The sequence below is a fragment of the Amphibalanus amphitrite genome, unplaced genomic scaffold, assembly GCF_019059575.1.
Source record: "Amphibalanus amphitrite isolate SeventyFive unplaced genomic scaffold, NRLGWU_Aamphi_draft 000414F_arrow, whole genome shotgun sequence".
In the NCBI taxonomy this organism is placed as follows: domain Eukaryota; kingdom Metazoa; phylum Arthropoda; class Thecostraca; order Balanomorpha; family Balanidae; genus Amphibalanus; species Amphibalanus amphitrite.
The window spans coordinates 158,807-183,669 of NW_024881908.1; the positions used below are offsets into that span (position 1 = coordinate 158,807).

The 24,863-nt window shown below is 51.4% G+C and overlaps 1 protein-coding gene across 3 annotated transcripts; it reads right to left on the minus strand.

The window, feature by feature from the left end:
• Positions 1-10: 10 nt before the first annotated feature.
• LOC122390911 (tyrosine-protein kinase Btk29A-like) lies at positions 11-24,860 on the minus strand. 3 transcript variants are annotated; one of them, XM_043384361.1, is made up of 17 exons: positions 24,686-24,860; positions 23,903-23,948; positions 22,633-22,831; positions 22,176-22,356; positions 21,277-21,465; positions 20,581-20,654; positions 19,748-19,843; positions 19,253-19,317; positions 18,832-18,897; positions 18,359-18,487; positions 16,697-16,896; positions 15,781-15,952; positions 12,856-13,024; positions 11,616-11,734; positions 11,031-11,149; positions 3,322-3,455; positions 11-1,280 (listed from the first exon to the last, which is right to left on the minus strand). In XM_043384361.1, the coding sequence occupies exons 3-17, from the start codon at positions 22,798-22,800 to the stop codon at positions 1,179-1,181; spliced, it is 1,983 nt and encodes a 660-aa protein (XP_043240296.1). In that variant the 5' UTR covers positions 22,801-22,831; positions 23,903-23,948; positions 24,686-24,860; the 3' UTR covers positions 11-1,178. The 3 variants fall into 3 exon arrangements, with proteins under 3 accessions (XP_043240296.1, XP_043240297.1, XP_043240298.1); XM_043384362.1 differs by lacking the exon at positions 23,903-23,948; XM_043384363.1 differs by lacking the exons at positions 23,903-23,948; positions 24,686-24,860 and adding an exon at positions 23,855-23,875.
• Positions 24,861-24,863: the final 3 nt, after the last annotated feature.

Here is a 24,863-nt window from a genome sequence, read left to right on the forward strand (position 1 = left end):
ACACGCCATATTTGTCATATGTTTTATTTATTAAAATCGCTATAAATCCATGCACGAAAACGGGCTATTCGGAAGTATGCGTGCGATAATGTCTTCATGTCGAAATAGATGAGTCATCTAGCAAGAACAAGTCGTTCTAAATCATCTAAGTGAATAAAGTGAGAGTTGTCCGAAGATCGGTACTCCGATTCCTAAAGCAGAGTCTCATCCTGCACGGTACCAGTACCGGTCGCTCAGGACTCGGATAGGGTATCAGAGCAGAAGGAAGAATATCAGAGTGAATATCACAGGAGATTGGCAAATAACCGATAAAAGATAGTGCATCGTACAACAGTACTGTGACATTGGGAAGGCACTTGTAGCGGCGCTGGCGTTCCAGCATTGAACACTGTAAGGCACGTCCATCTGACAATAATAGTGAGCGACCTCCAACAGCCAACGGGGCCTCGGCTGTCCAATTACGGCTCAGACGGATAAAACACTGTCTGGACCGCCGCCGGCGCACTGACGCCGCACCGGCCGACGACTCTGAGATACACGGATACGGTATATACTGTATAAAACACCTCAAACGGCTCCGCCGCGCCGTCGCAGCAGCGGCCGAGCACACGCACATAACCAGTATTCACAAACGCTTGATCGGCACAACCTCCATAATAACTATTGACACGGACATCGGAGCGAGAACAAACAACTGACCCTCCTGCAAAATGCGCATGTCACAACCATAAAAGTCCTCCAAAAGGCGGCGCGTCAACTCGCGTCAGTTCCAATCGGTAGCAAGCATCCCCGTTCGACCGTCCGTCCGTCCGTCCGTCCTGTCCTGTGTAAAACCGCCCGGCGGCGGCTCGGCCGGGCCTCGTGCCAGGCCGGCCGCCACCACTGAAAGACAGGTCGGAGTCGGCGCCGCGCCGCTCGTCCCCACACACTTCCGTCACAAACCCACCAGTAGGAATCTGAGTATTTCCAGCTCTCTCCCCGTGCGCGCTCGAGGTAATGTCGTTGGTCTCGGCTGGTACGGCCCTCCGCGGCCGGTCCGCCGCGCCGTCCTCTCAGAGGACAGCCAGCAGGACGCGCCGGCCGGGCGACTCGGTGTCCGAGCGCCACGAGCCGTCCTCGGAGGGTGAAGAGCTGCCGACTGGGCGCGGCCGGCGCGCCTCGGGCGGCGACAGTGGCGCCTAGTCGGCCACCACGCTCTGGTAGATGGTGAGCAGCACCTCGCGGATCTGCCAGAACGCCGGCCGCTCCTCGGCCTTGTACTGCCAGCATGACCGCATCTCCTGACGGACGGAGAGAGGGAACGGCACGGTCAGTAGCAGAACACCACAGCAGCTCTAAGCTGGGCGCGCAGTTTCTAGTACGGCAAGCAGGAGCAGCCCCTGTCCCACCCTATCCACACACTACATGGACCCCAGGCGGTGACCACAGCCCAGCAGCTTATCTTCGGCACATGAGACTCTCGGAGGGCAGTATCTCAGCAGAGCACACACACAGAAAGCAGCCGGAACAGTCGAGGGACGGACTACCTCCTCTCCGCAGTGCCCGCCACGGCTGCCGTGACCTTCTTATCTCTCCTCTGACCGTCCTCAGCCGTGACCCATGACCTTCTCAGCCGGGTCCGGGAGGTCCGGTCGGCGGTCCATCTGGCACGACTCTGACCGTACTCCGCTGCAGCTGGTGGTGTGTCTCTGCCCGCCCGCCGCGGCTCTGTCCCGGCCGGTCACGGTGTTCCAGAGACACCGGATCGCCGCTCGGGGATCTCAGGAGTAGCACCGACCGGCAGTCCCGGCCCATATAGCACCACCATAAATTGTCCCCGGCAAAGAAACGCACTCGAAACCGGTCCCGGTGGATATAAATTCCGCCGAAACTCATACTCTTAGCCGGTGTGGCGGAGCAGTGCGTTATTTGAGTGTGATCCATACGGGGATTAATACAGGGCTGTAAATCAGCCGGTGCGGAGCGGAGGCCCGGCTGGTGGACAGCCCCCGAGGCCGGCCGATGGGCCATCTCTGTATTGGTCGTAACTCAGCCGGCCGATGCTGTGTTCCATGTAAAACAAAGTTAGATCGCAGAGCTCCACCCCCCGGCTCCTGATATCGCGGTCAGGGTGCTATCATACCAACAGTGACGGAGACTGATGAAGATTGCTTATGAACCTTGTCCGTTCTGGTCATCAGTCTTTATCACATTAAAACCTTTGTTAGGTTAGGTAGGTATACCATAGGCAAAGTGAAATATAACAATGAATGGGCTACTTGAAAAATACCACATTAATGAACGGCGCTCGCATCGGCCTATTTAAAATTAAAATCGATTGAGCACAAAAGTAAGTGGATGATTTTTGCATTTAGAAACGGCACTGCCGTGACAGCAATTCTCACTGAATCCGCCTGAAGGCAGTGGTTACTCGCAGACTCCACATCGCGTGACCTAAAGTCAGCCCACTGACTCCAGTTCGAGGTCGCCATGGAACATTCAGAACCCTCTTCCGACGGCGGGTGTCACGCTGTCAAATATTCACCGGTCGGCGGCCGTTCCAAAGCGCGGTATACTGTCCGTCCCACAGCGCATGACGTGAGATGTTAGTTCCTCAGACCGTGGCGTACCAGAGCTACCATCACAGGGCATCGCAACCGGCGTGCCATAGCCGGAGTGGTACCCCAAAGTACTACGCGAGTGGTGTACCCGTATACCCGCTGGGGTGGTTTACTACAGCACCACAGCGATTGGTCTACCAGATTACCACATCGCATGGTACACCAGCGTACACCAGCGGGTCGCCTGCCGCCGGACACCATATGTCGAGTCCGTCAGCTGTCTGACCATCTCACTCAGACGGCGGACCCTACCACCCCGCCGCCGTTATCTGTCGGCGCTGCGGCACAACTTTGCCGCAGTTTCATCCCTGGAGACAGACCAGATGAGCGTCCCGGCCACTCCACTGCAGACTGCAGGGCTGCAGTGGACGAGGGCTTCTCTCTACAGGGTTTCTCTCACGGTGAACTATTCTCCGGGGTGTGGTGGGACGATTCGGGGGACGTATGACGACTAGTAAATGTGCTAGTAAATGTGCTTTTTTACTGTCACTTCTTTGGCCATTTCATTACTGCCCGACCATGCTGTAACCTCCAACCATACACAAATAGTTACGGCGCCCAGCAAATCTCTATGGAGAGGCGTCTGCGTTCGGCAATGCTGATCAATACCATCAGTAGCATTAAGCTAGCAGTTGTGGTAGTGTCATCACTACAAATACCATCACTTCATCACTGATGAGTCGAGCAGCGGACAGCATTAGGTGGCATTCGCAGTACTCACCTCATACACGTCTTTAGCGCAGTACTTTGGCCGTTCGAGCACGTGACCCCGCTGCACTCGCTCGACCACTTCTGCGTTCTTCATTCGGCTGTAAGGCATCTTCCCGCAGGTGAAGACTTCCCACATCAGAACACCTGCACAGAGGAAGAGATAGAGCGTCAGATACTGGTACAGGTCTCACGGGTTATAGCGGTAGGTTTTGCACCTAGAAAATTTAGTATACTTCAGGCTATATCTTCGTCGTCTTAAGCTTTAAAGTGTTGAAGATGCGATCGACTTGTTGGTTCACAAGCCGGCCATGATCGTGTAAAATGGCTTCATCGTAGATCGATTAGTTTCTGAGATATAACCGGAAATGTAAAAGTGCAAAACCTAACGCTGAATGTCGCGAGAGCCGTACTTACCGGACAGGGGAGAGAGATAGACGCGCATCAGGCTGGTTAAGAATATGGGTAAAGGAACGAAGGTCGTGCCAGGTTACCGGTAATACATGTTAGAGAGGGTTACAGGAGCGTATTATGCCGGTGGCTAATACGCTTGGAGCCCTGTAATCCAGATATCCAGCCAGAGCTGTAACATGGCAAATAATACGGCACCAGTCCCACATCAGTTATATCAGAGGCAAACACGTTTGCAATAACGTACTAAGAGCGCATCCCACCTAAGCAGCAAACTGACATATCGCAGTTCGACGATGAGGTTCTAGCGACGCTCGATCAGTCAGATCATGTCCGTTTGATCATTTGGCAGAGCTGACTGTGCCGTGCGCCTCTAAAACCGCACCTGACGAGCGGTATTCGAACAACAAGCCACCCCGCTACCGACAAAAACCAGGCGTCTGCAGCGGGGGTGAGGTTCAGTGACGCCGCGAGCCGCCGCCTATTCTGGGAGCCCATTGCCGCCGGGCTGCCGCAGCTGACGGGAGCTGCGGCAGCCATTACGGGCTGAGCTGCGCCAGCTCTCAGCTCTCCGGTGCCCCGGCTGCCGCCACTCGGCCGCGCGCAAAAACGTCAGGCGCGCCGCCGGCGGGGACACCAGCCGTCCATTCAGCGTCCCAGCAGCCTCCTCTGAGCCGTCAGAACGTGTCCGGGAGGGAGGGAGAGAGAGAGAGAGAGAGAGAGAGAGAGAGAGAGAGAGAGAGAGAGAGAGAGAGAGAGAGAGAGAGAGAGAGAGGGCCAGAGAGGGGAGAGTGTGGACACAGCGGACCAAGGGCGGATCCAGCCGGCCGTCTTGGGGGGGGGGGGGGGGCAACCGGTTGGGACTAGCCAAACCTAGGGTACCCCCAAATCTAGTTTTCTCACCGGTTTTAGGCCACTTATTTTTCACCCTTCGCCTTTTCATCGAAAAAAAAAAAAACGAAACGAAATTATTTGCAAAAAGTGAGATATTTTGTCTCAGCTGAGTCAAGGAATTACCTTTTTGGTAACGTAGAATAAAGGCTTAAATCTTCCACGTGAGCTGTCAAGTCAGGTAAATAGGGGGATTTTTTTTTCTTAAATGTTTTCTTCCCTTTAGTTTTCCTTTGTGACCCACAACCGCTAATTCAGGGAGGGCAAGCTGCCCCGACGGTTCCTAGCCCTATGAAAAGTTGTGGGGCAGCGCCCCCACGGCCCCAGAGTTGTGGGGGCAGGCTGCCCCCACTGACCCCCAGCTCCCGCGCCCATGACCACAAAGTTCAGGCCCATGGCCCGGCGTCGAGCTCAAATTCAGACTCGGCAATGTTGATGGTGTGTCCGAGTTCAGACAAGCTGAGCTTATGCTGGGTTCAGCTAGGACGATTGAAGAGGTATCCTGTTGGGCTAAATGCCGGACAATCTCAAGCTCTAATTTTGCATTTAATGTTTAATTATCCTACTATGTTGAGTGAAAACTACCCATGTGTCATTAAGTATAACTTCAAATAGTGGGTTTAGTTAGTGACATATGGTTGAGCATTAGGGGTTTTAGGGGTGCACATGCACCCCCTAACTGAATAAAGCACCTTCTCAAAATGACGCTTGAAACACTTCAAAAACAAGTAGAGGTAAGGGGAAATTGTGTCTTCCTCTGTTAACCCTCGCCCGTATAGGGGGGAGGGGTCGAACAGACCCCACCCCCTCGGTTTTTGGCGAATAACTCGCGTAAAAACGGCTAATCGCGACGAAACTTTCAGTACCCTCGAGTTAATCAATTTTGCATCTACCCTAAAACTTTAATTACCCTGACCCAAGTGACCTTTGACCTGTGACTTATTTCTCGAGACCATGTTTGGCCGGGATCGCGATTCGGCGTATGTTGGCTCGCATTAGCCGCGCGTTTGCAGTCTTTTCGTGGTTTCAAGCGTTCAAACATGTGATATGATGTTGGTCCCATGCATTTGGATGGGTGTGAAGGTCACCTGAAGGTCAGGTCAGGTCATTGACCTTTGATGACCTCAGTTCACTTTTTCGAGTTTTACATGTTTCTAGGCTAGTTTTTGGAGCTGAACTCGAATTCAGCAACCATTTGAACATTTACGAAGTACTTTTGGTGCCTTCGTAACATGTTACGAAGCTGTCAGAGGCGGTTGACACGTACTACGAATACCCGGCAGGACCACTACTGGTTGACCTGACCCGACCTGGCCTAAATGCATGTAGACATCTTCTGGGATCAACACTAACACGATATTCGTGATCAGCGCCCCGAAAAAGCTCAGCCACACTTAGGACGCTCTAACAGGTCCCAATTTTCCCGACTTTTGGGTCATTGACCTGACCTGGAAGGTCAACCATGAACCAATGACCTAGGACCTGAAATTGGGTATCATCGTCTTCCTCTCGTCACGGGCAGCACGCTCGTTTTTTTTCGCGAAGCTCTAGCTCGATCAGCGGCCAAACGGCAGTGGGGGCAACGGACCCCCCCCCCCTCCCCCCCTATACGTTCGCGGCTGACAAAACGCCAGTACGGGCGAGGTTTAAATCCATATACATTCAGGCATGAGACAAGAAAGCTCCTGGCTAATAGTGTTAATGAACTATGAAGAAGCTTCAGCTATTAAGAAGCTTCTGAAATCTCTCAAGCTGAAGTTGATTATACTCAGTGTTGTCATGATCATTCCTCAGTTTTCTGACAAGAATCACACATTTGGCTATGGCAAACGTTGAAAATACCTTTTTCTTTTAAAAAAAAGTGCCTAATGACAATCTTATTTTCCAACAAATTTGCAATTAAAACCAACCAGTACACAATACAGAACACGTGCCTATGAATGCGAATAACAATGTGATATCATGTCGATTTCTCCTACATGTTAACCCTCGCCGGCACAGGCCATTTTGACTCTGGTTGGCAGAGTTTTTCACGTTTGCCCCAAGGTCACTCAATCATCAAAGCAATATTTCAGTTTTTCAGCATAGGAACTTTGAGAATGTTTATTTTTTAGTTTTCTTGACTTATGTCTTGGGGGGGCCAAAAGATAGTATGGCCCCCCCTTTGACCGTCTTGGGGGGGCATGGCCCCGTTGGCCCCCCCCTCGGATCCGCCCTTGCAGCGGACGGCGGGAGTCTGCGGCCGGCCACCCATGACCGGTGGATAGAGGGCGATGGGAGACCTCATGCGGGGATATGCGAGCCGCAAACTTATCGCCGGCTGTGGTTAAGCGGAAGCCGCCCGATTCTATTAGGTCGTTCAATAAGTAATGAACAATCGGTCATAACTTCTTTATTTCTTTATTTAACACTTTCAAACTTTCACAGATTATAGATCAGACCTTTCTGAATGCAGCCTATGCCTCAAACCAGTCGCCGCCCGCCTGCACATACTTCTCCCAGCGTTCCGGCCAACGCCGGAATTCCGCCCGGAAAAACGCGTTTTCCGTCTTTTTCACCCAGTTCATGACAGCGCACATGACTTCAGCGTCGGTCTCGAAGTGTTCACCACGGAGGCCATCCTTTAGGGGACCAAAGAGGTGAAAATCTGAAGGAGCCAGGTCCGGACTGTAGGGCGGCTGGGGCATGATATTCAGCCCTGTCACGCGATCTACTCGCGCGTGGCGTGAGACAAGTGCGGTCGGGCGTTGTCATGGTGTATGGTGATGTTGTTGACACCCGAGCCGCGCCTCTTCTTCAGGATTGCTTTTCTCAGTCTCCTGCAGGACTGTGATGTAGCGGCCCGCTGTCCATAGTCCGCCCAGGTTCAAGAAAGCCCACCAGGATGACACCATGACAACGCTCGTCCGCACATGTCTCACGCCACACGCGAGGAGATCGCGAGACGGGGCTGAATATCATGCCCCAGCCGCCCTACAGTCCGAACCTGGCTCCTTCAGATTTTCACCTCTTTGGTCCCCTGAAGGATGGCCTCCGTGGTGAACACTTCGAGACCGACGCTGAAGTCAGGTGCGCTGTCAAGAACTGGGTGAAAAAGACGGAAAACGCGTTTTTCCGGGCGAAATTCCGGCGTTGGCCGGAACGCTGGGAGAAGTATGTGCAGGCGGGCGGCGACTGGTTTGAGGCAAAGGCTACATTAAGAAACATTTGATCTATAATCTGTGAAAGTTTGAAAGTGTTAAACAAAGAAATAAAGAAGTTATGACCGATTGTTCGTTACTTATTGAACGACCTAATAGTCAGGGATATAGACTATATTGTGGAATATGGCAGCCAACCGAGGACGGTGCGATTCTCACAATCCGTTGAAGTGGATACAGCTGACCCAACGAACCAGCCCAGCGGACCGTCCAGAGCAAAGAGACGATCATATATCTCGCAGGACGATAGTGTTCGACACAGCTTACCGTAACGGCCTGCCGGGGCCTCTTTCGGGGTCAATTTCCCGGCCAGCTCACGCAGACTCCACAGGCCACGGGCTGGCCGGTCATATTCGGCATTGATAATGGAATGATGGATTTAAGGACGGATGTTAGATATCGATGATTCGCGGTTAATCGGTTGAAAGTTAGCAATAGCGCCGATTCACCCGGCAAACCAAACATACAAAAACAGCCATCAGCTTCAGAAATAGAGTTGAGTCGTAGAAACGTAGTTGTTCCTCATACTCAGAAACTGCTAGTCAAAAGTTCCCATTGGATAGCTTCGTGGAAACTTCGTGGAACGGTTTTCCAGAACATTTTAGCTTTGGAAGGAGATGCATTTTCAGCTAGTTGCCTTCTAACAAACGCTGTTTCCGTCTAATCTAACTAGCCCCGAGTGCTGGAAAGTTGGTAGTTCTGAGTGAATGATGGTGGATTATTCAGAGGCTGTTTGCGGCTCTTCGGATCAGAAAGGCCTCCCTGGACGAATCTCCATCACAAATATCCCAAGCATGAAGCTCTCCGTGCATGACCAGTGCGTTCAGAGCACTATCGCAGCTATCCCAATCACTGAATATTCGCTACGGCTATCCAATCACAGAGTCTCCCACGCCCATTATCATCGGCGATCGGCAGTACAAATCGATCACCCAGCGACGGTGACATCAGTCCCGTCAGTCCCAGTCTATCGCCACCAGTCACTCGTCAGTATCCGTGAGTCACAGTCAATTGTAGTCAGTCCCCACCAATCTCACTCCGTTGTAGCCAGACAGTGGCTATCTACAGTGGCTGTGTTATTGTCGTGAGCCGTGTCAGTTTCAGTCTATGGTAATCAGGTAGCCCACAGTGACCCTGGCCAGTAGTCGTTAGTCCCCGTCAGTCTCAGTGCATTGTATCCAGGCGGACCGCAGTGACCCTCCCCCTCCCCGGCGGCGGGGAGGGGCGGTTTTCCGGTCGCCGTCCGGGTCGATAGCTCCCGGCCGGGTCCGGTCGGAAAGCCTCCCTTCCTCCCGCCGCCCGCGTCGTCAGCGCGGCCGGCCGACATCAGCCGCTAATTGGGACGAGCGAGGAGCCGGCCCAGCGAGCTCCCGGAACCAGGCGCCGCGCCCGCCCCGCCCACACGGCCAGCAGACTCCACACACGGACACACGATGAGATTAGGCGAATTCCTTTCAGACGTGTCTTTTCACTTGCCCGTCCCTCGTTTCCATTCTAAAAATGCTCTCGAGAACGAGAAAAGTGGACGAGAGACAGGAATAAGAATTAATTATGCTGAACTAACAGCCTCAGAGATAACCAATTGAGAGCACCCTTGGGCACGGCAATTTTCTTTAAAGCGAATCAGATTAAAGGGACCCTCCCACCTTCAAAAAAGTTAATGAATTGGCATGAAAGTGATGTCGCTCGGTTCAGAAAGAGTAAAAACGATTATCTACCAAATTTCATCGAAAAATATTCACGGGTTTTCAAGATATTAGACTTTTACCTTTGTTTACTTTTTGGGATCTCCGCTGTTCTTAGCGACTTTATTTGAAAGTGCGGCATTTGTTGCGCGCAAAGCAGCATATACCACCGCGTGCTACCAAACGTTTTAGTAAAATATTTAAAAATCGTTAGATCTCCGCTGACGTCATCAGATTCCCGTAATGGTTAAGAGATAGGGACCACGCTGGTCCCACCCTGCAAGTAAAGGGAAGAAATTTCTTGAACACCATAAAGCTGCGGGGGTTGCGACCAGGATAAATGGTGGTTTCTGAGCCTGGCCGCAAACTTGGCTATCTCAACTCAAAACTAATGTTAAGGTGGGAGGGTCCCTTTAACACAGAGTACAGACACCAGAGGCGAGGCTTCCGTAGCATTGGTGTAAGCGCTAGGACACCTGGCGACACCGGAGGATGCTTCATTGACTCAGGTCTGTGTGCGGCTCAAGCTCCTCGCCATTGGGAGTCGGATTACCTTCGTTAGCCACGGTGACCGGTGAAGGATAATATTACCGGCTTCATGGCTCGGCAGATGCCGGCGAGGGTCGTCTTACCGCGCCGCTACTCGACGCGGAAAATAAGGACACCAGACTGACAGGAATATGAGGAATATCGAAGACGGACGGAGTTTGTCATCGGATCGATGCAGAGGCACGTCGCGACCTGAGTATGATATAACATACCTACCCCCAAAAGGAAAGATGGTCGAATATACCAAGAATAAAAGAGCGTCGACAGTCAGCACCAGTCGAATTGGAAACGATGTCGAACAATGCGCTCGGTATCAATTCCAGTTTAGGACTGTTAGAAAATCCCACTTAAAAAGCACAATAGCTTGGTCAAATTTATATTCTGCTTTTTGCATCATCGGAAACTGAAGGATATCGCTACCCACAAATACGTTACACGCCTGATTAACCCCAAGAACCTGCCGATCACTATGCCGATCAGTCTATCCAATCAGACACCTCAGAACGATTGATGGACCCGAACTGCCTGTTCAACTCTACAGCATCGGTTCCACAGCCCGTTCTCTCAGCAACAATCCTACAACACCCTCCTGTCTCCAGCGCACAGAGACAAGCACCCAGTCCCTTAGCCACCCCCTCCCAATGTTGGAATAGTAAATTTTGGTCCTGATCCCGGAGAATAAAATCTGTCCGGAGAACCGGCCAGCTTTTAGAACACTCAACAGGAAATATGTTTGGCCTAATATGACAGTTGATAAAATATGTTCTTCTCAATGCTATAACTGCATGTTTTAGGCGTAATAATAGCAGTTTTTCGCCACACAGGCCGGAAATTTAAGAGATTTCAGGTGCCGGAACATATTAAATTTGTAAAGGAGAACAAAATCGTTTGGACAGGACTGGGACCAGCAAAAGGCCTCATTTCCAGCATTGCCCCCTCCGCGTCCCTCATGCTGCACCCACGAGTCACAGTCGCCGTCCACTCACCGAACGCCCAGACGTCCGACTTTGACGAGAACCGGGTGTAGTTCAGCACCTCGGGCGAGGCCCACTTAATGGGAAACTTGGCGCCGCCCGAGCTGGTGTACTGGTCATCCAGGACGTACCTGAACGGAGGTGACGGGGACGTCACTGACAACCTTCAGTGGGACACGTCGTACATACATAAATGCTGAGACGAGGGAAATGCACTTAAAAGCTGAGACGAGGGAAATGCACTTAAAAGCTGAGACGAGGGAAATGCACTTAAAAAACATACGATAGTATGGTAGAGAATGGTATAGCTCAGGCACAGTGCCGGCGAGTGACATGCTGTCCTACACGACGTAACACAATACAGGATAACAAGGACGGTAAACGGGGCACCTACCAGATAAATATAACATACAACCGGAGAGATATCGGGTCAGAAGCGAAGTTTTTGAGTTCTTATAGAGGTGAGAGTTACACGTTAAGGAACACAAGCGTTCTGAGGCCATTAGGTAGCGGAAGGAAAAGATTTTGAGCTGTCTGGAGCAGATTAGCATCGAATCAAGAGCAGATGAGGAGCGGCCAGACTGTCTCACGACTCACCTGGCCAGTCCGAAGTCGGCCACCTTGATGTTCATCTCGGAGCCGACCAGACAGTTGCGCGCGGCCAGGTCCCGGTGGATGTAGTTGTGACGCTCCAGGTAGGCCATGCCCTTACACACCTGGAGAGGGGGGGGAGGGCGGTTAGTTCTAACCCCATAGCGCCCAAACAGAGCGAGAATGATGGGTCGGGTGTTAGGAGAGTACCAGTTGGTATGACTCGGAACGGCCCTATTCTTTCAGCTATTTAAGTGTCCAGACAGTTCAACTACAAACGCAACCTTATCCTTATAAGGCTAGCCAATTGGTGTTGGCCTAACCTCACAAGACTGTTCAACAGGAACAAACTCACGAGACTATCCTTATTTCTGGATTCTGGAAAATAGGTGATTATTAACTTTGTTAATTTCATTAATAACCAATAATGCAGCAAGCGTTAAATACGTCGTTTATTCGTTTCAAACATTCACAAACTCTGCGTCAACAAAGGCAACCTTTCGGGGTCAATGTTGCGCGCCGCGTCCCTGAGACCGGATCAAGGTAAAAAGGTGATGGGTGTAAGGCTCCAGTAATGAAGCAAACAAACTTCCGACATTTCATTAAAAATAGCTGCTTAAGTGCACGTCAAGCATCACAGGAAAAACACGTGAGGAGGGTACAAGTGTCGCAAACATATCCTGTATTTTAAGAAACGTGATTCACAGAACTAGTTCTAGCTCAGTTACCAAGCACCCCGCCCACACCGACTGTTCTCAGTCGGAAGAGCGATCTGAAATAGAAATGCTCCAGCAGGGCAAACAAATGGCCAACTCCATCGAACTTTACCGGCGGCGTTCCGTCGGCTGCGGACGATACGGCCTTGCAATGAATTAAGCCGTGAGCGATACTGGCCGCCATGAATTACCCATCCCGGTACCGGCAGCCGCGCCGGGCCGCCGCCGGGGTGAGCGGAGTCGGAGAGCGACCGACGGCGGTCACACAGTCCGTCCCAGGCTGTCCCGGCCCGGTGACAGACCGACAAGCAACAGTGTGAAGGTCCCGACAAACTAAAGAGTGACAGACCGACTACGCACAGAGTCGCAGCCCTACGTGCTACAACCCACATCCAACAGTCGCACAGTGTGACAATTCAACAAACCACAGATTGACCGCCCGACAACGCGCCTATACATCCTCCAGCACCCCTGAGTTCCAGCCAGCGTCCGATGTCCCCCTGGCCGCCCAGACTTCAGCCACCTCTCACCTGAATACACATGTGCAGGAGGACCTCGATGTTGGCGATCAGGGTAGCCTCGTTCTTGCGCAGGTAGCTGTGCAGAGAGCCGTTCTTCATGTATTCGGTGACGATGAAGATGGGTCTCCGTTTGCTGCACACGCCGTACAGCTGCACCAGGTTCTGGTGCTGTAACTTCCTGCGGAGGAGCAGGAGGGCGTGGGGAGTAAGAATATGGGGAGGACATCAATGTCATGTTGCACTTAGCTCTGGAGACGTGATGGTAGTACGCAGGGATACATGAATACAGTCGACAGTCCATTCGTAGAACTATTTAGAACACACTCCATCTTTAAACCACCCATCTGTGCAATTCAGGTGCTTCCTCAGACGGAGACGGAGAAACTAACAACGTTTCAACAATTGGATCTGTTATCTCAACCCAGCGACCGCTGTTCTGCCTTCACTGCCAGCCGGAAGACAGACCACGGCACAGGGTCCACCTACTGGGCGGGGGCGGGGGCGGGGCGGGGCGGGGCGGGTCAGCCCAGACAGCCGACGACATGACTGACGGCGGCGCGTCACCACTGAGGAGACAAATGGCGCCACCCGAGACGAGACGGTAGGCGCCGGCGCCGCGCCAGATTCGTCACAGGGGCAGAGACAGCACGTCATTACTGAAGACGTCGTGTTAGATAGTGGCAGCGACATATGATGGAGAACTACAGCGACGGGAGGACAGGAAGATGAGTCCATGTGTGAATTATAGGTCTAGCGGCATGCCACATACCCCAGAAAAGGCACACTTCTAATAGAAAGCAGGTTAAGTTTTAAACTTGTTATGGTCATCATTCACAAATTAGCTGCATTTCGAGACAAGAATAAGATGAGTAGATAGAGCAAATGACATCTCTAGAGACAAACCTCAGACGTAACGTGGGCACACTATCCCACAGAGCTAGTAGCGGAAAACTGACATCAACCTTGACCGGTATTGACTTCACAAAAGAAATGAAACCTTAGGAAAACACAAGGTATCAAGTCAATATTATGCTTCCAGCTTTACAAAAACAAGAAGATCCACTACAAAATATGTTGCTGGCGCTGCATTAGATTAAGCAGCCGTAGCAGGCGCCAGCAAATCTCTTTTTGCAGTCAGGGCTCAACGATGTCCGAGACGCACTTCCAGGCTAACTATAATACATCCAAACATTTATAAACAGCACCGCTAGTGACCCATGTTCTACAACCAATCGTGACAATTGACTCATGACGAATTCAGAACCAAAAGTCCAAAGCTGTACTGTCCAGGTCCCAACCCCATTTGCCCCATGATTATTGTCCCCCTGCGGTGCGGTGGCCCGCCAGCAGGGGACAACAGCCGAGCCCCACCAGTCACCCCGCCCCTCACCGTCCCTCTGATGACCGCCTGGGAGGGTCATCAGATCAGAGTCGGTCTGTGGCGCCTACCATCGACCCGGCTGCTCCGGCCCGGTCGGGTCACTGAGGGCTCACTAATGAGCCGGACTGGGCGGCAAAAACGACACTCAGCCGGGCCCGGCGCCACCAGTGCCAGACTCGGCGGCCGGGAGGCAACAGAGACAGAGAAGGGGAAATAAGAATGGATAGAGGGGGAGAGGATGGAGCGGTAAAAACAGAGCGGGCAGAGTGGGAGTGGTGAGGAGGAGTCGAGGAGACAGTGGAGGGATGAGATGAGGGAACAATGGACAATGCGAAACGGAACCAAAGCCGGAACTCGATCGGAGAACGGCGACCACTGCCGTCCATCTGGGCAGACAAAAATGCTGCACCAGACAGACCACTCGCTACTGTCATGATCAAAATATCGCTGCAAATGGCAGACAATGCTAGACAGATCGGCCCAAATCAAACAGACATTTCAGCCATCAGTCTTGTTCAAGAATACTGTCGGCCGATTTCCTTGGACGACCGGTCGTTTGGTGGATTTTCACGACCATGGGCGGGCTATACGGACCGAAATGGCGGTCGGGTCACAGTTTGCGCCCCGACCGAGATGCGACAAAACGGTCGCCTGTGTAGGCCAGACAGGACCACACCCCACTATTCAGATAGGACAAAGACACCACCGACAGCACAGACCGGGCAAATACCCACTACCGCCCCTATGAAGCTGATCATACATGCAGCCGGAACAGTTGTGTCTCAAGGGTCTGGTGATGCGAACACTGCCGTCAAACTCTGCAACGGAGACCAATATATGCGGCCCGACATTTGCAGCTTCAGCACAACTGCAGACGGATTTGTCCGTTTCATAGCCAGGAGCGGAATGGGCACCGGCACACACTGCAACCAGACCCCGGTCTGTGTGACACGCTAACTACGGATGTGAAACACATCAAGAGTTGGGTACATCGCCTTTGTTAACTTGTACTCCACCAATCATTCAGTGCAGTATCAAAGCATGACGAATATTCCACAAGCCATGGAAATAGCGGGTACCAAACACCATAGAAATCGTGTGACGCTGTATGTACCTGACTAATGATCCATCCCGCAGAAGTCAAAGCATCCAGACATATCCAGACCCACACCGACCCTCCCCGGTCATTTGCAGCCGCCCAGTCACCGCCGGCCACCGACGCCCGGCTCTGACGTCAGAGAACTGTGACGTCACTGGTTCAAAGGCTTCCGCAGCAGATATGGCGTCAGTCTTTTTGTACGTGCTTTTGTTACGTGGACATGGACAACTAGGGAAACCATACAGTACCAAGGGCGGAAGGCAAAGCTCGGTAAAAACGAATTGCGTCATACAGACCAAAAGCAATTATTTCCCTACTTGCAGCAGCCAAGCGTCAAGGCTCAAACCGTCATGACTAGGGATCTGGATCCTTAATGACCCGACCAGACCCAACCTATCGACACCCTACAAACCAGACTAGACCCGCGGACACCAGCCTCTTCCCCGGCACTTACGTCATGACTTTGGCCTCCTCGATGAAGTCGTCCTCGGACATGGTGCCCTCCTTCATCATCTTGACGGCCACGTCGATGGAGCCGCGCCACTTGCCTCGCCGCACCACGCCGAAGGTACCCGAGCCGAGCTCCACGTCCAGCGTAAGCTCCCGAGGCTCAATCTCCCACTTATCTGCAGGCAGGGAGAGGGGGAGAGGTTAACGAAGGCAGAGGGGAAGGGTAGCCAAGGGCGGAGGGAGCAGGCGGCAGGCTGGGAGGGCTGGAGAAGGCAGCAGCAGATAAATGCCGTCATTCAGTGTTACACCCAACGAGTTTAGAGAAGCTCAGTGAATCAGACGCTCTCGAACAGCGGAAAGAGTCCCGCTGAAATTCCATTCCACCTTCCTGCCGTGAGTGATTTCCAGTTCCTCATATAAAAGGAAGGGGTGGGGAGCCCTTCCTTATATATGTCAGTTGGGGTTGAGTAGCCAGTGACTGAGCCTCCTCGTCACCCACCATGGCTGAGTCCGGCGGTGGCCTGAGTCCCCGTCGTCTCCCCTTCCCCTGTGACTGAATCAGTCGCCCGTGTGACTGAATCTAGACACCCACCGTGGCTGAGTCCGGCGGTGGCCTGAGTCCCCGTCTCCCCTTCCCCTGTGACTGAATCAGTCGCCCGTATGACTGAATCTAGACACCCACCATGGCTAGGTCCGGCGGTGGCCGGCGCTCAGCGGACTGAGTTCCTATCCCCGTCTCCCCTTCCCCTGTGACTGAATCAGTCGCCCGTGTGACTGAATCAGTCGCCCGTGTGACCGAATCTAAACACCCACCGTGACTGAGTCCGGCGGTGGCCGGCGCCGAGCGGACTGAGTTCCCGCCCCTGTCACCCCAGCTGTAACTGAATCAGTCGCCCGTGTGACCGAATCTAAACACCCACCGTGACTGAGTCCGGCGGTGGCCGGCGCCGAGCGGACGGCGGCCAGCGGCGGCTGTTTAAGTCGCGTCGCCAGCCCGCCGCTGTTGTGCTGGTGGTAGTGGATCAGCTCCGGCACGCTGGCACACGTGTGCTTCTCAGAGAGGTAGAACTCGCCCCGGGCCGTCTGCTTGATGTGGTAGTGCTTTACCTGTGACCGCGGCCTGTGGGAGCGGGAGGGAGAGGTTAGAACCGAGAGCGACGCAGGCAGACAGGACTACAGGGACATACAGACATGAGAGAACAGAAAAAACTGACAGCCTGTAAGTCGAGCATCATGATACATCCAGACATTCACAAAAACAAACAACTGAAAAGACTTTAAGATCACTCTTTCATCAACGTACGTCGTGAACGCCAGATACTATTCCCAAAATATCCCACTGAAAAATAGCCAAGGGAAAACCCGGATACTCCGAAGTTGATAATCGCCATGAAGCACGCGATTCACATCAAACTGAGCTCAGAGATGTGTTCGATAAAGAAAATGTCGGCCCACATTCGTGCTTAACCGAGCGTGACGATTCCCATAGCCACGTCGGTAAATCTTGCCATCACTATCGTTTCCGATCGTCTGGGCTCAGCTCTGAGCCTCATCGGTATCGGTCACGTCATAGCAGCGCGGTCGCGTCAGTCGGTCTAGGTCCCGGCGTCCGCTCTCTGGAGGGCGGCCAGCGAGAACGGCTGGATGGTCCGTGGGGGTGGAATGCTGGCACAATATAGACAGATATCGGGGATCGAGAAATCGGGGATAGTAGAGGAGGGAGAGAGGAAGATGGGAGGCAAGAAATAGGGACATCCCTGGACCCAAACATCTCTGCTGCTGTGGGTGGGGTCTCTTAGTTCAGTGGAAATCGGAAGCATTAAGCAAATCAATCTCCTTTCGCACGAGACATGGTCCTGAGTGACGCGATGGCTAATGCTAACGTTCGGGCTAACGTCTAAACTAGCCAGTAGCCAGCAGAGGCCCATGAGAATGGTGCCCGGCGATTGAGGATAAGAATGTGCTATCAGCGCCCATACAGATTTAGTCGACGTTTGCTGTTCTGGGGCTGTAAGATCATCCGTTGCCAATGCTCGGACATGTTCCAGAGCCAGGTAGCGATGACCGGTGTCCAGCCTGCCCGGACATGTTCTATAACATTACACACCAGCGGCCGAACTAAGCCTATGGCCTGACCGATAATCCCCGACTGACGGCAGTAACTTGCGCAAAACGTGTGACAAAAAGGAGACTGCTATAAAAGAATCACGCAGCGGAAATATCCACCGGAAACTATATCAGAAATATATGCAGCGTTTGTAACATAACATCCGGACTTTCCATGTCGTCCGACATCCCTCACACGACCTCTGACAAACAAACCAGTGGTGGTAAACCTGTCCGCACGGACGCCCCGACCGCAGAGCCACCAGGAAAACCGGCAACCATCGCGATCGTCGCGATACACATTACACCACGGGGCATTCAGCCACAAACACGACTGGGTAGGCACAAAACACAGACGGAAGCCTGACAGGACGGGCAGGACGGACAGGCAGACTAGCTAACAATTACATAGTACAGTCCCAACAGTAATTTACATGTTCTATTCCTACACAACTGTCTGACGTAGCGATACTCACACTTTGGTGAAGAGCGACAGCGTGTACATGCCCTTGGAGGAGGAGTTGCGGACCACGAAGCAGCCCTCGCGGTCTTCGTGTTTGAGAATCGACTCGGAACGCTGACGACTCATGTCGACTACATACCAGCTGGAAAGGGGAAACGGCGGGTCAGCAGTGGGTCAGACGGAGGTCAATCGTAGTCAGATGGGCCAATAAAACATCTCATCAGGTCAGGGGGCGGAATCAACTGCTGGTCTGACAGGGTCCGACTGAGTCTCAAGACGGCGGGCGATGTTTGCAAATTGAAAATTTTAGATACGCTGACGGAAGACGGTGACTGGTATGACACGGACAGGCTGCCGTATCCAGCCGTAATCATCTCGCCGATACGGCCCACTAACGCAAAGTACCGTTCATAGTTCCAGCGGGATCACATCACGGGCCGACGGGCTCCATACGTGACCCCGATTAGGAGCAGGAGAGATACTCACTCGTACTGTTGCAGGCCGATTTGTTCCTTCTCCTGCACATAGTTACTGGGAATGTAGCCCACCTCACTGTCGGCAAAAAGGGAAGATTGCGTCAAAACCTGGTCCATGACAGCACAGGCGGCACGTTTTCGTGACAACAGTAGGATTTACGGACACGTCGTCTTCGAGGACACCTGTTGCTAGACAGTGGTATTCGGAATAATAAACTTAAACTATGGAATATCATAGTATGGTACAATTATTTCGACTTCCACTTGCTATAAAACGACAGAAAGGCAATAAGAATCCAGAAGATCGAGCATAGTTCCAGCTTCTGTTCCCACACTCGCCCTGCTCCCTCGTTGAAGTGTGTACCGGTGGTTCTCTACACCCTAGCCCGTTAAATAGCCTGTGTTTACAGAGGATTCCCGGTCGTACGTACCCGGCAGCGTTCCGAGCCTGCCACCAGTGCTCCTTCGTGTCGTCAATCACCTCGTACTCGGCACCCTGACAGCGGGGAGGAGAGCGAGACGAGGTGAGGGCGGGGACACACAGCACGCGGAACGACATACTGAGGTCTACGCAGGTACAGAGGAATTAATGGGTAGCATACCGGATATCTACATAAAGGCGCCGAGTGCAAGATGCACGGTAATATGCTCTATTCGTTGAATCTACACGCCATGTGCAATGTGAAACTACTCGGTTCTGCATGGTGTTCATTCCGTCATAATATTCAAGCAGATTAGAGAGCCTTTTAATCCCACCTTAAACACCCACCGATTTTCACCTTGAGACAAGTCTCGAATATCAGAGGTAGCTTCACTCCCTCCCCGAAAGCGTTCCTCTATGGACCTTAGTTTCCTCCCTCCCACGTCTTGCTACATCTCTCAGCGCTTCTAGGACCGAGAGGGATACATTCCATCCAGGGACATACCTTTGTGAGCGAGAGGTCGCCATCCTCTATGGCCTGGTAGGAGTAGAGCGCCACCACAATCTTGGGTTTGGCTGGGGTGGGCGTGGTGGCCTCAGCCTACGGTTAGACAGGAGGGGTCAGTGTGATCCATAGAGAACAGAACATTGACAGGGGTGAAACCCCAAACGGCCATCAACACGGGGCCATCAGTACGACCATTTCCGACTTGTTCCTGTTATGTCGGCGTAACAATTCAACGTCAATTTTTATATGACTTAGCACAATAATCAGCCTAGCATACGAAAAGGTGTTACCTACTTGTCCTCACTGGAATGAGTGACTGTAGGCAGATTGCATTGGTCTCTTAATATCGATGCGTCTGTGTCACTCACCGTCAAGGCAGTCCGCTGTCTGCTAAAGTCATGATTCACCCCCGATGCTGCTTGTTAGTAAATGCGTTACTGACACGGAGTAGAACTCACCATTGCAGCCGTCTGTGTGAGCGGCTGTGTTATTGACACGACAGTCGACACCACTCTACTCACCACTGAATTGCCTATTCGGTGCATAACTCACCATTGAAGCGGTCTCTGTGAGCGGCGGGCTGTGTCAAACTCACCATTGAAGTCGTCTGTGTGAGTGGCTGTTACTGACACAGTATATCTCACCATTGAAGCAGTTTGTGTGAGTGGCGGGGTGTGTCAAGCTCACCATCGATGCAGTCTGAGTAAGCTGCTGTGTTATTGGCACGGGGTATAACTCACCATTGAAGCAGTATGTGTGAGCAGCTGTGTTTAACTCACCACTGAAGTCATATATGTGAGCGACTGTTCTTGGCACGGAGTACAACTCACCATTGAAGCGGTCTGTGTGAGCGGCTGGCCGGTGAACGGGACAGGAACGCCGCCCGGCGCGCCGAGAGCACCCACTGTAGCCACCGCACGGCGCAGAGGGACGGCAACACAAACGAGCCGGTCAGAGCAGTAACACACGAAACACGGTCACAGGCAGGCAGAACAGGCAGACAAACGAGAAGAGGCTGGTTCAAAGAAAGAAAACGACGGACAGACACAGACAGGCAGTGCAGCAGATATGCAAAGCAGCAGAAATTCGTATGACAGCAAGTGCATGACGGCAAGCTGGTTCATCAGATGCTATTAAGTGTGTAGGATACGCCGAAGGAATACAATAGCAAGGGGCGGACATACTCCGTGGATTGCCGGCAGTATTGACTGAGAAGGTAATTTCAACGGACAGCTGTCCTGACGTAGATAAAGCAGGATGTGACGAACGCATCAAGTCGGGACCGAATACTAGCGCTAACGAGGAGACAATGCAAACTCAGCAGCGCGCATCACTTACATCGCGCATACAATGCGAAAAACGATAAGCAGAGGGCGGCAAACATTAGCCAGATACAAACAGCCGAACAAAAGCGATAACATCACTACACACTAAACACAACACTGCTGTAAACCGACAAAGACACGTCTTTCAACAAACAAACACCCGCACACACCATAAGCTGCTGCAGATGCGTTGCACCGCACCTGTGGTAGGGCCGTCGAAGGCCACTGGTTCGGGGTCCGTAGCGGTGACCTCCGGGTCGGCCGAGCCCATGGGCGTGGCCTCCTCACAGCCGGCAGTAGCCTTGTTGATGTGTCCACAGCACTGCCAGCGTCCGTTCTGCCAGATGGAGGGGTGGTAGCGCGGCAGCAGGCCACTGTTCACCCTGCACACTGCCGGAGGAGAGCGGGGACCGGGTGTCAGCGGGCTATCGGCACCGTGAGTCAGCCGGACCCAGTGATAGCACGGGAAGGTGAGGAGGTACGAGCGACGAAAAGGCACTGGTGTATAGCACCGACGGGAAGGGGATGTGGTTTATGTCGTCATGCTGGAAAGGAAGTCCAGTTGTCCTTGACTGGAAGGGGATGGGGGATGGGACAATACCACGCCGGAGGGAATTGAAGAAAGCTTAAGTGAAAAAGAAATGTGGGGTTCCATGAAGATAAAGTGGATTACTGAAGCTGGGAGTCCGCAGTAAGACGAGCAAATAATGTCGGGACATTGCCAAAGCCGACTAACAGATGGCTATAATAAGATGTTAACAAAATGCTAAGGAACTAATCGGAAAATGGGCATTAACTACCCCCCCCCCCCCCACCCCCCACCCCCCAAAAAAAACCTTACATCGAACAGTAAGACATATGGCAGAAAGGGGGCAGTGCATTGTGAAGAAATCTTTAAGGACATAAGCTTCATTAAAATATCATTAAAATAGGAGACAAACACACTGATAGCTGCACTGCTTTGATCAGTTGGGTTACTCCCGCCCGAGTTCCCTGGAGTTCCCCCGCCGTCCCCAGCCCGCAGCGCCCGCCCCCTGCCCGCAGCACCCGTCCCCAGCCCGCAGTGTCCGCCCCATCCCGTCCCCTCCCCCTTCACTCACGTTCCCTGAGCGCGCGCAGCCACTCGTCTCGCTCAATCTCTGACGAAGCCGAAACATACAGCGTGTACTCGCCGTAGCCCAGCTGGAAGCTGTGCGGTCGGCTGTCGAGCGCGTACTCGCTAAGTGGCTCCACCACGCGCACAGCGCTCAGCTCCACGCGGCCTTTTTCCCGACCCTTCCTCTGCCGGACACAGGAGCGGACACAGCGTCACACACACGGATACAGAGCGGACAAGGACATACACGTCGTTACAAACACTGAAACGATGCGGATACCGTATCGCAGATTCGGACAAGACTCGGACATGGCACAGCTGCAGTCTGGGACAAAGCGCGGAAACAGCGTCACAGAAACAGACACAGTGGACTGCGCCTTCTCTCGAATGTCTGTCTGTATGCCTCCCCATTCATCAAACAAACTCTGTTCTATCCCATTGTGTTCGATCATCGCCCTCACCTCCGGGTCTCCATCGTGATACGTCAGCACCGTGGACGTCAGCACGAACCAGCGGTCCTTGTAGTTGACCGGCCCGAAGCGCTTCTTGTTCTGCGACCGCTTCACCATGAAGCTCTCCTTGATGATGGGACCGCTGGGCTTGGTGCTGGACTGGTCCAGGAAGCCCATGATGGCGGGCAACAGTCTGGCGGCCAGCTCTCTGCAGGCGGGATGGCAGAGGTCACTGGATTTGGCACAGCAGAGCAGAGAACAAAACCACACAACTTGAGTGCAGAACACAAACTGCCACTGTACATATATGCTGGTATGTTCAACTGACTTTGTATCTATAGTTGGGTTCCAATTTTGTGCTGACATGGGACATCTACATGTAGAATCCATCTGATAGGCTTAGGAAAGCAGAAATGCAGCTAAAGTAAAGAATAAACCACCATCCCTATTCCCTGCTCCATGTCAACATCAACTAAGCTGTGGATGCCTTGGTTTAGGACTCTAATGGAAGCTGTTGTTCTAGCCTCTAGGATGTAGCTGTGGTATAGTTTTTCACAAATCTGAGCAAATCAGAAAATGTGAAGAGAGTAAAGTAAAGCTACCAGAGCTTCTCCCAAAGAGATTGCTTATAACTACAGTCCATTTGAGACATTTATTTCTCAAAATATGGTATTAAGAGCAGACATAGGCACTTACATATCAATTATTGATGGAACCCAGTCTGCTGATCAACCAAATTTTGAAGGTAATCCTAAATGGTTGCTTGAATAGTAACAACAGAGCGGAGAGCCATTCTTGAATTTCAAGATATTCTAATTTAATTAAAACAAGAGTGAATTTACAAAAGAGCAAAAAATTTAATGATCACACTTGTTAAATTATATTAGGCAGGAGCAAGTTTCAAAACTAGTTATTAGAGATGCATTATTCATAGGTATTATGTGAAACACTTACACAGATTTGAAAATATTCATACCAAATTTTGAAATGGCATGTGAAAGATAAAGTGTTTGACAGTTTCTTCTCATGTCGATTAGGAAAATAAATTTGCTTATTCGAGTCCCAAGACAAATTGTCCTCATGCATGCATTACATTCATCATATTTCAAAAAAATGAGCAAAATCATCAAATTATCCAGAAAAAAAACTAAAAGTGAAGAAATATTAACACAATAAGGATTGATATATCACAAAAATAGACATACAGTTTTAACAACAATTGTTTATTTACCTTATACATTCCCAGCTTAATGGTGTTATAATGCAATATTTAACATACCTGTTTGTTTGAATATCATTCAAGAAAAAAGGTGAATGATGATAACCTAAAACAGAAAAAGACTGAGTAAGATGAAAGAGAGTGTAATGCAGTAAGAGAAGGTAATGTAGCAAGAGAAATTAGCATGGGTATTTTATCAAATCCCAAAGCATAGGTGTTACATCAAACATTTGATGATCAGTGCGATGAACAATTAAATACATAATATATTGATTGTTGTCAGAAAGATTCATTTTTTTGTCAATTTTATAGAAAACATACATTTTTTTTACAAAATGTCATGCATACCATGTCACACCATGGCTTCAATATCAAACCATGCAAGGTTTTCACTTCATCAATGCTTATTGCAAACACCACTAACACTCATCTAGGCAATGGGTGCCCAAAATAGCATAATTGAATGGTAGGGGTTGGGACTTGGGGTCTATGCAACAAGTTCTCCTTACAGCTAAGATTCACTCTGGCACTATCAATCTGTCCATTCAAACATTCTAGCATTTTTTAATATCCAGTAGATCACGTACAACAGTAACAATCCCTGTTCCGAGGGGCCATCATGTGGCAAGCACCAAGGTCACTTTTTCCACCACAGGACTTGAACCTAGATGACTGAGCTCACCAAGAAGCAAAGAAATTAGCTGAAGACTTGAATATTCCCAAACAAATTACAAAAATCTTTTAACTATACGATACAACTGACAAAATACATTTATGACGCGTCAAATTATAACAGCTTACCCGCCTCTGACCACTTGTTCGCCATGCAAACTGCAAACTTACCGAGCAGGACGTAGAATTACGATGAATAATATACCATTAACAGGTCTCCAATTGGCTGTACAATATTAAAATTATGAATTCGATTCTGGGTCCAACCAACGCCGCGCCATATAAAACGACAAAACGGACGAACAGGCCCATGTCGTCCCCTATCTCCGCGTGTGTCCACTAACACGAA